Here is a 13,519-nt window from a genome sequence, read left to right as displayed (position 1 = left end):
TGAAAGTACCATTTCATGGAAGCAAGACTGTCTAGCAAGGAAAGGAAAAAATATTTGCGACAACCAAAAAGACCTATAAAACCAGACTCATCTTAAGCTTTGTCTTCAGTCTCCGTGATAAACTTGGTTGCGGGAACAGACTTAGACACAAGGAAATCAGTGTATTCTTGGTACGGCGATTTCGAGAATCTGGTCTTGTTATGAACCAACCATTTGCTTGAGAATTAAGAAATGATTAAAAGCTTAGCTCCCTCTTAACCCTAATTCTTTCTTAGAGATTAAGGTTAATTCTTGGGGCTTCCCGTCTCATTAATCAATAAAGACAATTATATAGGCCTTGATACAACTTAATCAAAACCCTAGTAGAATATAGTAAATACTTTAACGTAGAATGGAAATTATAAAAACCAAATTCATAAACTAAAGCACCAAAACTATTTAAATAAAATGTCCTAACCGGTGGCCTAATCAACCTAACCATAGTCTTGTATCAGGTCTCTTTCCATAACTCTGGTGTAAGGAACCCATATGTCTTCTGAAGACAATAGCCTGCATCGTAACACCAACAACATCAAATCCACAAATTAATCAATCAATCACATATAATGATGCAACAATGTCTCTCAAATTAAACAACTGAGTTGATAACCACAACCATCTACAAATTGCAATTGGCTACACTTCAAACTACAAAAAAAATTACACAACAGTTACTGAGACGATGTGAATGTCATTATAACATGATCATCTCATGACACAATAAGCAAATGTGAAACAAATCAGACTTAGCAGCTAAACCTAAACAGATGCATCGATCAAATTAGCTATAAAAGGAGGAATGAAAATCAAACCTTGACAAAGTTTTCAAGGGTTTTGGTAGATCCTCTGGAAGAAGTAAAGACATCATCAATACCAGCAAACTGAAGAACCTTCTTAGGAACACGAGCAACAACAATACCAACACCTCTAGGAGCTGAAACAATCCTCACTGTAACAGAACCACATTTCCAAGTAACCTTACAAGGCACAGAACCATATATGTATGTTTTTTCTACACGGTAATACATATATTTCTTGAGCTATAAAAATATTGGAGCTAAATTTTGACTATAATCATTCGTTTACGAAGGTTCAGTTGCGCGGGAAATGCCTTCGTTAAGGCTCTGGAAGGGCTTCGGGATATGAACATTGGTGATTTTTGTTCTCTTGCTGATCTCTTGTTTCTTTTTCTTCTATGCGTTGGGTTATTAACTGAGACGTCGTGCATGTGTGCAGCAGCTCTCCTTGCTACAGTATTTGTCGCCGGCTTCAAACCGTTCTCCGGCAGCTCCTTCTCCACTTCCAGCATGTTGCTCGAGACTTCTGTGTTGCGGTACAGAGCTTTAAATTCATCATCAACCTTAATATCAAACTTCAAACCATTTGGGTATGCAATGTACTCTTTTGAATTTGATATCAAGTAGATGTCGTCTGAACGTTTCAAGGCCTGTAATACACCAAAAAAAAAGAAAAAAATTGAAAAATTCCATTATATTTTGTTTATTTCATAAACAAGATAAACACGATCCTACAAATAAGCTAGTCTAATTGATTGTCCAACAAAAAACCTAAGGAGACTAATGCTTAAGAATCTCATTTCTTATGTAAAAGAATGGAATGTTTGTGTCGTACATACCTACAAATCTTGCATGACATTTGGGTAAGCGTCTTTAAGACCACTCACCGCAATCCCATCAGGATGTCTATTTATCGAGGAAAGAAGATGGCCCTTGTCCTTGACATCGTGCTCAGTCTGTGACAGCAAGAGAAAAGATGAATCAATATTATGTTACTTCCAAAGAGAAAATAAGTAGGAAACTAATCAAATCCACCTTGTAAGAAAACCTTTTTCCATCGTAATGCGCTTTCGGTTTCTTTCTAAACAGCTTTATTAGCATGGATAACAACATGACACCCTTCATTGATTTGCTCTGGTGTAAGGGCTAGCCTAGTCTACAAAAAAAAAAAAAAAAACAAGACAAAATAAAGTTTTATTATTCGTACTCGAGCTCATGTGATGAAGAAAAACACAACAAAAAAACAAACCTCAAGGAGAAGATCAATGACACGCTTGATTTGAACTCCAAGAGGGGCTTTTCTTATGTTATTAATGTGCTGAAGAGTCGCTCGATATCTTCTGAAAACGTGACAGCTGACAGGACCTGCAGCAAGAGGAGGCTTCTGAATCGAAGAAGCAATGCTCGAAACGGTAGATAGGCATTGCACTTGCTGCTTCTTGAAACTAGTTAGCTGTTCATTTAGAGACATCTGAAGTATACACAGAAAACATTGTTAGAGTTTGATTTGAACAGAGTAAGAAAGCAAGAGAAAAAACAGAGTATGAATATATCACAATCTTGGATTGATTGTGATAAGAAACTCTGTATAAGAAAGAACTTTTTATTGAACTCGAACTGTAGTAATACATCCATGATACAATACGTTTATATAAGTAGCAAACAGACACAACAAGTGAATCGTTGTGTCTTGTGGTTCTATAACTAAACATCACACCTCAATTGGTCACGCCTCCTAACTAAATAAACTTAACATAGACATAAACTCAATTAACGATCAACACTCCCCCTTAATTGAGTTTCGGTCTCAGTCCAAGCTTTCTCCTTCGTTCTTCAATCCTTATGATGTTGAGTGTTGTTGCAAGCTGACCTTCTCCTTGACATTCTCACCTGTTCATTTTGGAAAATCATACTGTTTTTGCTTATGTATTTTCCACTATCTTGAGAAGAGTTCCATTTGATTGGAAAACTTTTCTGCACCATTTGTACCTCCATAATCCTCATTCCCTTATAATATGAGATTATGCATTGCTTCTTCTCGAACAGAAGTTGATATCCACGTGATGTCATCTGCGGAACACTAAGCAAACTTATTACCAATCCAGGAACTAGGTAGACATCCTTCAACAGTCTTCTTCCTTTGTTTGTCATGATAATGATATCTCCTTTCCCAGCCGTCATTACGACGTCTCCATTTCCAACTTTGATTGGAACCTTTATTCTTCTGTCTAGCCTGATGACGTTTTTAACTTCTCCTGTCATGTAGTTTGTGCAGCCACTATCCACTAACCAGACATCTTCTTCCTTGAGTATTGCTGACTCTTCACTTGCACTAAACAGCATGTGCACTTCGTCATCTTCATTCTCAAGACTCATTTCTGCTCGCTCGTATTTCTTCGAACGACACTCTCTTGAAAAATGTCCAACTTGTCCACAGTTGAAACATTCTTTCTTGTTCCTTGAAGCTTTTTGCTGACCAGCCAGATGCTGTTTCCTCCAGCAGTCCGCTTCTGTGTGGTTTGTTCTCTTACAAAATCCACACCTCTTTTTACCATCTTCTGGTTTAGAACTAGGATTCCCTCCTTTTGTTCTAATATTAAACGCGCCTTCCGAAGTTGTCTCGTCTCGGAGTTCCACACGTTTTTCATGTGCCTTAAGAGTTCCTATTAACTCTGTTACAGGCAACGAAGCAAGATCCTTCGTTTGTTCTATCACAGCCACAATGCTGTCAAATCTTGCTGGGAGAGATATGAGAATTTTCTGGACAATTTGATAGTCCGTCTTCTCTTCACCATGAACCCTTAATTGATTTCCCAAATCAATTAGTTTTTCTGTGAAAACCTTTATGTTATCACCTTCGTTCATCTTCAAATTTTCGTACTCCCTTCTCAATGATTGTAGTTTGATCAATCGTACTTGTGGAGTCCCTTGAAATTCAGATCGCAGTGCATCCCATGCTTCCTTCGAATTAGTTGCTGGTGCTATGCGGGAGAAGATTTGATCCGACACGGCTGTTTGCAGAATTTGCAGAGCCATCATATCTTGTGTCGTTTCTTCCTCCCATTGCTTTTTCAGTCGCAACCCTTCCAGAGTATGATCTGCTTGTGATGGTTGGTTTGAAACTCCGTTCTCCACCATCGTCCACATCTTTCTGGTTTTGAAAATTGTTGTCATCTTGATACGCCAGAAATCATATTTATCTCCATCGAATATGGGAATCGATTGTTGTGATGTTCCTTCCATCGCCTCTTTGTGTTGCTTGAACTTTTTACTCGATTAGGCCCTTGAATCAGTAGGGCTTTGATACCATGTTAGAGTTTTGATTTGAACAGAGTAAGAAAGCAAGAGAAAAAACAGAGTATGAATATATCACAATCTTGGATTGATTGTGATAAGAAACTCAGTATAAGAAAGAACTTTTTATTGAACTCGAACTGTAGTAATACATCCATGATACAATACGTTTATATAAGTAGCAAACAGACACAACAAGTGAATCGTTGTGTCTTGTGGTTCTATAACTAAACATCACACCTCAACTGGTCACGCCTCTTAACTAAATAAACTTAACATAGACATAAACTCAATTAACGATCAACAAACATAACTCCTAATATATATTTTAGTGTTTGATTCAGAATGCATATTTTGATAAAGTCATCAACAAATTAAGGTACAAAGGCCAATTCTGAAGAACTAGGGTTTTCAATCGATACGAATACCAGAAGATCATGGACTTAATCAAGAAAAGTAGAATAATCAACAAGGCCGATCAAGTCATCAAAGTTAGGGTTTCTTCAATATCTAGGTTCCACAACCTAAATCAAAACAATTAATCTCGATTCCTCCGATCTTAGAACGAAGGAAACTAGGGTTAATTCATTGACGGTGACAACAGTTTGATACCATATTTTGTCTATATGAGCTTTGGTTGCCTAATAATTTGATGCACTACTTCCTCCTCTACGTGACCCATTTTCCATGACAGTATACTCTTTCAATCACCTGGTAGGCTGGTACACCTTGTCGATTTGTCTCACATAATCCCAAAATATTACATGTTGAGAGAGATATATAAAAAGCTTAAAGTTTTAAGCTTTACAAGAGAGTGGGATGGATCCTATCAGGTTTAAGCTTTACAAGGTTAGAACTTATAAGTTCCAAGGAGAAAACTAATTAGCTTCTGGAGTTTGGTATTTGAGCTTATAAGGTGCTAAGGTATCTCATCTACCTTCTTCTCTCTCTCAGGAACCTAAGTATGCTGATCTATCAAAATTTTAGATGTATATAAGGAAGATATAGTCGTGCCCACTGTTGATGGGAATACAAGAATTAAAATACCTTGCATTATAGTATACTAGAAGTAGACTTGCGCAATGCGCGAGATAAATTTATAATAATTTTAACATATATTAGATTTACTAAAATATTTCAAATTTTATATTTTGTGTTTCGATAAATTATCTTATGTTTGTTATTTTTTTGTTTTTAAATAAGTATTCTCAGTCACTTAAAATGAATGACTATTGATTAGTTAAGCATTAAACTGAAATTTTTTGTTAATATGAAAGATTACTTTAAAATATTTAGTCTGTATCCCCTAATATACAAAGCTCTTCATGTTTTGATGCACAATCAAGACGTACAAACATTTTTAATGTTGGGAAAAAAACATTGATCACGTATTAAATAAAATACAGCTGAGCATAGACAGTATGTGTTAGTTTGTCTGCTTTTAACATAATCTATAAAACATCAATATCTTCTAAAACCAGACACCTCTAAGAAGGGCGAGACAGTAGCTTGATCTTCTCGAATAACCTCTTTTTGAGCCGAAGCTCATGCTCTTCTTTCATTATCTGTGTAATTAATTTCATTAATTAGATAACTAATCATTATCTGTGTAATTAATTTCATTAATTAGATAACTAAAGGTAGCATAAATAATTTTGATATTTATATATTACCAGCATGCTTCACACATGCTTAAAAGTTTTATTATTATAATTTGAATGTTTTAGCAATAAAATATTTTAATCTTAATGAATTATACAGATGACTTCAATTGCATTTGTGTTCTAGAAGTAGAATTCTTTATGTTTCGTGATTAATTGCATTTGGAAAAGAAAGTTCTCTGTTAGATATTTCTTTATTTTCATCACGTGCTTTATATCTAATGAACATACTAAATGCAAACTGCATTTTAGTTTAGAATTGAGTAAAAAAATGTTATTAATATATATTGATATATTATTATATCAAATAAAAATTGCTTTTTGGTGTTATACTTTTCTGTTTAAATATATATATATATATATATATATATATATATATATATACTCAAAATGACCAACGAAAAAGAGTAAAAATTTACCATCATGTTATCGAGTTACTTTTTTTAGTCTTAACTGCATAACCTAAGAGAACATAAAATAACTGTTCACCAGATAGTTTTTTTTTCTTCTATGTTTTTATTTCTAAAATCATGGATGGAAGAAGAGATTACTCAAATCTTCCTACTTCTCCAAGACATTGTTCTTCTCCCTCTTTCCCTCCATCTCTCTCTCGAGAATGCAATTGGGATTAGCTTAGGGTGATCTTTGGATCTTTCGACTTGATAAACACGTGGTAGAGGTGAGTGAGTCTTGTTAAATGTGTATTGATGAAACTTGCACACATGGTCAAATCCCATTGCCTTGATGTGCTTGCAGGTAAGTACTATCATCACATCATCAACAATTGATCATGGCTAGGAAAAATAAGGGAACATATGAGGAGAGAAAATAAGTTCATACATACATAGTATAACCAAACAATAATGTTGTGAAAAGAAATTAGATGTTAATTATATTTTAAGGAAATAATTAAGAATAAATTGTGTAAGAAAATAAAAACTGAATTTGGAAGAATCACATGGCTTTGGAAACCCAAATCATGAGAAATATATCACCTAGACGTCCAAATCTTTCTCGACCCTAAACCATAAAGCATCGCAAAACTTTTCTCATCAGAAATCATAACCTATAAATAAAATAAAGGACCATGGAAATGGTTATCGGAAAGAAAGTTAATAAATACACACAAACACATTTGTAATGTTAAGGAACAAATTTAAAGTAATAGTATTTATAACAGTTAATATTTTTTTAAGCTCATTTTCATGGGTAATACATACAAACACACTTGTATAAAATATAGCATGGGTAATAAGTAGTATAAATATTGTGACTAAGATATAAAATCTATTAGGGTTTATGAATTATGATCTAAAACTAAAATTGTTATATTAAAAATTTATCAAATGGATCAAAAGGAAGAAAAATTACAATATTGATATACAAAATAGACATTTGAAAAAACATTTACCAACATTTACAAGTAAGAATGTGTTATGTGCCTAAGACCTTCTTCATCTAACTCTTTCTAATGGATAACCATATTTCACATGTTCACTTCTATATATGCTCTAAAATTTTGACTCAACTTATTTGTTTCAAAACCACAAATGTCTCATAAAGGAAAAAGTTAAATATTACCAAATTTAGAAAATTATGTGAGATGCATAATTTGATGAAGACTTTGTCTAGCTATTTATAGATAAATTTGTAGTAGTATGAGAGGTTTTTCAGTTTTTTTTTTGTGAAACATCATGGGAGTTATGGTTACATATTTTTCCAAAATTATGATATTAATATTTAAATCTTTAATTATATCTATATATAATTACTAAAAGGATATTGCATAAATGTCAATATCTTTTTCTTCAGTACAGAAATATCATTTAAATTTAATGGATATAAAAAATAATGTATGTAATTTTGAGAGAAAATAAATTAAAAGAATTTAATAATTGAGAAGTGAGGACAAGTGTCGAAAATATACACTGCCAAATGTCGTCGTGTTATGCAAAGTTAAGAGAAAACATTCTCATATTATATAAGATATAAGATACTAAAAGGATATTGGATAAATGTCAATATCTTTTTTTAGTACAGAAATATCATTTAAATTTAATGGATATGAAAAATAATGTATGTAATTTTGAGAGAAAATAAATTAAAAGAATTTAATAATTAAGAAGTGAGGACAATATCTTTTTCTTCAGTACAGAAATATCATTTAAATTTAATGGATATGAAAAATAATGTATGTAATTTTGAGAGAAAATAAATTAAAAGAATTTAATAATTGAGAAGTGAGGACAGGTGTCGAAAATATACACTGCCAAATGTCGTCGTGTTATGCAAAGTTAAGAGAAAACATTCTTATATTATATAAGATACTAAAAGGATATTGGATAAATGTCAATATCTTTTTTTAGTACAGAAATATCATTTAAATTTAATGGATATTAAAAATAATGTATGTAATTTTGAGAGAAAATAAATTAAAAAAATTTAATAATTAGGAAGTGAGGACAGGTGTCGAAAATATACACTGCCAAATGTCGTCGTGTTATGCAAAGTCAAGAGAAAACATTATCGTATTATATATGATATATACAAAAGAATACAAAATTTGAATTGATGAGTGATTCTCAATGAAGAATAGCAGCTTAGAGAGGACCTTCAACGTATGACCAATTTGAGGACCATGGATCAATTTGGTGAGAATTTTGCTTTAAAAAGAGTAGTAAAACTTAACATCTACCATGTTTGCTTTAGAAATAGAAGTGAGAATTTTTTCTAATTATAGAGTTTTGAAAATAAAAATTGATGAATAGAAATAGTATAATATTATTAAAAAAATTAGTAATGAATGTATACATGATAATGAGATTAAGAAAATAAAAACAATATTCAGATGTTAAATATTACTAAACTTTGCTCAAATATTTGTCGAGTAAGTTGCCAATGATAACTCAATAAGCTCTTTCAGTTGGATGATATGTATCCCAAAATATTTAAGCTAAAGAATGTGAACATGTAAATGGGTTCAATGAGTTATACAAAGGATATTGCAAGAGTTCTTTTACCACAACATCCTCTATCTGCTACCACAAAACCTGAAACGAAATGAGATAATTAATTTGAATATAATTGAGTTTGAACTAGATAATTAAACTGGAAAACAAAAACTAAATACCTAAATAAATCTGTTAGATGGACTTATATAGTATTTATGAATTTATGTAGTGTGCCACAGATTATTTTGAAGTTACAATTTATGTAGTGTGCCATAATCTTGACTATATATATAGATATATATAAGAGATTTTTGCCAAATCTGCCACATTTTGAAAAAAAATTTGGCCAATTTCACATTTGATGAACTTCAAAGAAAATGCTACATTTCCACTTTATGAATTCAAGAGAAAGACTCATTTGCCCTCCACGAGAAAGCAAATGAAATAGAGCATTTTTTGGGCCATTTGGCATTTTGTCTGATGTGATAAAATCATATTCTCTTTCATCTCTTTTATGACGCTACGTTTTTTCTCTCTCCTCACTTTCTTTCATTTAATCTTTGTCCTTACAATTTTTCTTTTTTGAATTTATTTTAATTTTTGTGAGTTTATGTTTGAAACAAAACCTTGTGTAAACATAATCCAAATCTCATTCATGACCTAGTTAAATATTGTGCAATAGAAAATTTTCAATCATAGATATTAATTTATTTTGTCTATCGGTTTTACCAGATCTAATTCTGTTATCAATCATTACCTTTGTTAGACATTGTCCAGATCTAGAGGACATCATTAAAGTTATAGCAAGGTATTTCGAGATGGACCAAAACCAATAATGGACATAACTTTATCTTGTTTATCGATTGTACATCATATGACTTTGTTATCTACCACTCACTTACTTTTATTGCTCATGACTCTGTTTTTCCAACATTAAAATTTTTAGTTGTGGAAAAATAGTCCAAAAATAAAAGATTTCCACAAATGATAATAGACAAGTTTTTTTTTTTATGGTAGACAAGTTGGTTTTGCTGTTTGTGATGGACCAAATCCAATAATTGACATAATTTTATCTTGTCTATAGATTGTACCCCATATGACTTCGTTATCCACCACTCATTTACTTTTACTGTCCATGACTCAGATCTTCCAACATTAAAATTTGTAGTTGTGGACTAATATTCCAATGATAAAAGTTGTCCACAAATAATAATAAACAAGTTTTTTTTTATGATAGGCAAGTTGGTTTTGTTATGTGTGGACAACAAATTTAGAACGTAGTGGACAATTGTGAAATCGATAGATAAGTTTAAACTATTACTTGTCTACCATTAGCCTAACTTGTCTATCAGTAAACAAAATTAGCTTACAATATTAAACTTGTCTACTGGTAATTTTACTTGTCTACTAGTAGAGTGAATAGTTTACAATAATAAACTTGTCTACCAGTAAATTAAATTGTCTATCATATTCCCCACTAAGGTTGTTTTGTCGTCTATTTGGTTGTTAGCATCAAAGTGGTAGGCTGCGACACTGGGGTTCTAGGATTAATTTTCACCATAATATGAATGACAAGAGATTACTAGATGTAGTTGCAAAACAATATTAATTCACCGTGAAAAAGATATATTTTGAGAAATTTATTAATAAAGCCATGAACAGTGTAAACTTTTTTCTTTGATGCCATTTTCCTAAACTATTTTTCCCTCATGCCACATTTATTATTAAAAAGTCAATTATATCCCTACAATTTAAACACAAACAACAATTATAAATAACTAAATTGAACAATTAAATTAAATTGACATAAAATCTGTCTCCTAGCTAAAGCTATCATCTTCTTTTTTTTTTTTTGGAGAAACCATTTTTCTCTCTCCCCTTCACTTTTTTTTTCTCAATCCAATATTTCACTCTCCAACTCTCTTGCTCCATCCCTGTTTAACAGAGAAACAACTCACCACCATTATCTAATTTGGTTGCCCTGTCGTGGATGAACAGTGCAATATTCTCGTTCTGGAGATGTTCGTCTCGCTCCGACAATGATTTCATAGAGTCTATGAACATGTCTATCCCTTAACCAGATTCTGATAGACTATTTAATAGTCTATCGTTGGCACTTCTGATGGACTATTTAATATTGTTACTTGTTGTCCATTTGTACAGACATGAACATATGGTTGCCAGAAGTGATAGACTAGAGGATAATTTAGTTACTTTTTGTCCATTTGTACATAAAAATGTCTATCGTTTTTATTATTTTGGTTTATCCGTTCCGAAATCAGCTTAATATCTTCTTTTTTTATTTTTTTTTTACATTTTGATGGACAATTAAATCATGTTTCAATGTTCTAAATATCATGTTGAGAAAACGTCCTATTTCTCCATGATAACTGTAACATCCATGTTCCAGGATTATATTTTGGGTTGTCTCGATTAAACCAAATGAGTGGATTTTAATTAGTTTCAATTTAATTAAATCCTGGTTTAACCTAATTAAACCATAAGCTTTAGAGGTTTTTTTATAGTGTCGCCTCCTTTCTTTGGGTGGAGTGTCGACATTGGGAGTCTTAGAGAAAGAGAGAGAGAGCCTTGGTCGATTTGGTGTGAAGGAGAAGGAGAAAGAGATCAACAAAACTTTATCTTAGAGAGAATGAGAAGGAACATAATCGTTAGGGTTTGGGAGGAAAAAGTTTTGATGTATCAAATCGTTGTCAAAGGTTAGACTAGTCCGTACGGGACAAAACTTTAATCAAATTTATAGATATTGATCACTTGTTGATATATGAATAAAACGAAAATCAAGATGTAGTTAATCATATAATGTATAATGGGTTTAGTTTCATCTAATCGGATGAACTCACGAGTGTTATTACTTCATATAACAAAAATAGAATCGAATGATTTAGTTAAAGCAAAACCAACGGGGAAATATAGTAATAGTTTGTTTGGTTTTTAGTTTGTAAACACAATCTTAAGACAATTCTAAAAACATATGGAATCACTTATAAATATTGAGAAAAACTGTTAAAAAGTAACAATCCCCAGCTTTTTGATGACTGGCCGGGTTTGGTTTGATCGCAAGTCTTACAAAGAGATTTGGCTAAAATGCCAAGCAATCATGCAAGTAAAAATCTTACATCGTCGCCAACCATAAGGGTTATTTTTTTATATATTTTATAACTTGTCTGTTTAAAGAGAAAAAGAATGGTATGAAATTAAATTGCAATCAAAACTTAGAAAGAGAATGTGGATATGAATTTACATTAGATTTGCAACCAAAATAATAATGTAACTTATAAGAGAGTGGTGACATATATAGACACAAAGATGCTTTACATCTATCAAGAATGAAAAACTCAGGAAACCAATTCGACGTATAAGAAATGAAGCGTATTGTAAGAACCTCACTCACCGAGGCAAAAACAACCGATTCGACGAAAAAGGCCAAGAAGCGTAGAAACATTATCTCAACTCATCGCCGTGGTAAACAACATAATCTCCGATCAGAAAATAGCTCTACATAAACCAAATGACATTATAAGAATAATTAACATTTATATGAGATTGCAAATGGATCAAATTCAGCAACAGAGTTTGATAGAAAGAAAGAATTGAAGAGAGAGAGAGAGAGAGAGAGAGAGAGAGAGAGAGAGAGAGAGAGAGAGAGAGAGAGAGAGAGAGAGAGAGAGAGAGAGCACTGTTAAGTTTTGGATTGTATTCTACTTTCCTATTTCAAAATCAAACAAAAGAACTTGTCATATAGAGTTGTTATAGAATTAGTACATGAGAGTTAGATTAATTTAAGAGAACACAGCAAAACGTGACGTGATTGTTTGTAATGACATGGTAAAACCATGGATTAAATATGTTTTCTTGTTTCATTGGCCTAACAACTAAAAAGTTGAATATAGTAAATATTAGATAGTCAAAAATGCATAGGTGAACTTGAACATACTTTTTCATCCACAAGGAGAAGATTCGGTTCTTGAAAATTCTTCTGGTTTATAATTTTTTAGAAATCCCTAAAGACGGTATGTCCGGGCTATTAGAACTTTGATCTTCCATTCTTTTTTCAAAGAATTTAGATTTAGAGAGGAGTAAAATTTAGAGGCATCTTCAACCTAAAACTAAAAAAAAAACAGAATTAATATGAATTCAAGAGAAAAGGTATGCATATGAACAAAAGGAAAAGTATTTACCAGCGTGAGAATTGCAAATCTAGAAGAATAAAACATTGAAGAGGAGATAAATACGGAGAAAACTGAAGAGAAAATGAACTCAAATTGGATTTATATAGAAGATGGATCGGTTGTAAACCACCTTGAACGTGGAGCTGTTAGTGGAGTAGAAGATGAAAAAAAGGATGTGGTTTCTAATGGTTATAGGGTTTACAAATGTTTGGGCTTATGGGTTTGAAAAAAACATACTGCAAATTAAAACCCCATTAAGAGTCGGGATTTTTTTTTTTGGTTAAGGTGGTTATGTGTTTATTCGTAAAACATGATTGCGTTTTTTTTTTTCCGGAAAATATTTATTTTCAGACAGATCGTGTAATTTGTATTATTAATTTTTGTTTTTTTAAATAATTGAAAAGAAAATATAGTCTGATGTGGCTTAATTTGATTTGCCATGTGACTTTGATAAACTATATTTGATAAACTTTTACTTTCCAAATGGATTTTATCGGAAAAAACGATCTATTTCTCCCCAAGAACTATCATATCTTGCTGGATGGAGCCCGAACTTTGGATACGATCTATATAGTCCTGTCCACTAT

At 32.0% G+C, this 13,519-nt stretch overlaps 1 protein-coding gene and 1 pseudogene across 2 annotated transcripts; both read right to left on the bottom strand.

Moving 5' to 3' along the window:
- Nucleotides 1-1,009: 1,009 nt before the first annotated feature.
- On the bottom strand, nt 1,010-2,405 carry LOC147944212 (transcription initiation factor IIE subunit beta-like; annotated as a pseudogene). Its single transcript, XR_015557398.1, has 4 exons — nt 2,086-2,405; nt 1,872-1,992; nt 1,676-1,792; nt 1,010-1,486 (listed from the first exon to the last, which is right to left on the bottom strand). The product of XR_015557398.1 is annotated as a transcription initiation factor IIE subunit beta-like (transcript).
- Nucleotides 2,406-2,669: 264 nt separating this feature from the next.
- LOC147944211 (uncharacterized) lies at nt 2,670-4,079 on the bottom strand. The gene has a single exon (XM_087512499.1). It carries the CDS (start codon nt 4,077-4,079, stop codon nt 2,670-2,672), a length of 1,410 nt encoding a protein of 469 aa, XP_087368625.1.
- Between the last annotated feature and the right edge of the window lie 9,440 nt (nt 4,080-13,519).

The sequence above is a fragment of the Camelina sativa genome, chromosome 5 (assembly GCF_030686135.1).
Source record: "Camelina sativa cultivar CO46 ecotype springtype chromosome 5, ASM3068613v1".
NCBI classification, from domain to species: Eukaryota; Viridiplantae; Streptophyta; class Magnoliopsida; order Brassicales; family Brassicaceae; genus Camelina; species Camelina sativa.
Note: the sequence above shows the minus strand (reverse complement) of the source record. Positions and strands in the feature narration are given on the sequence as shown.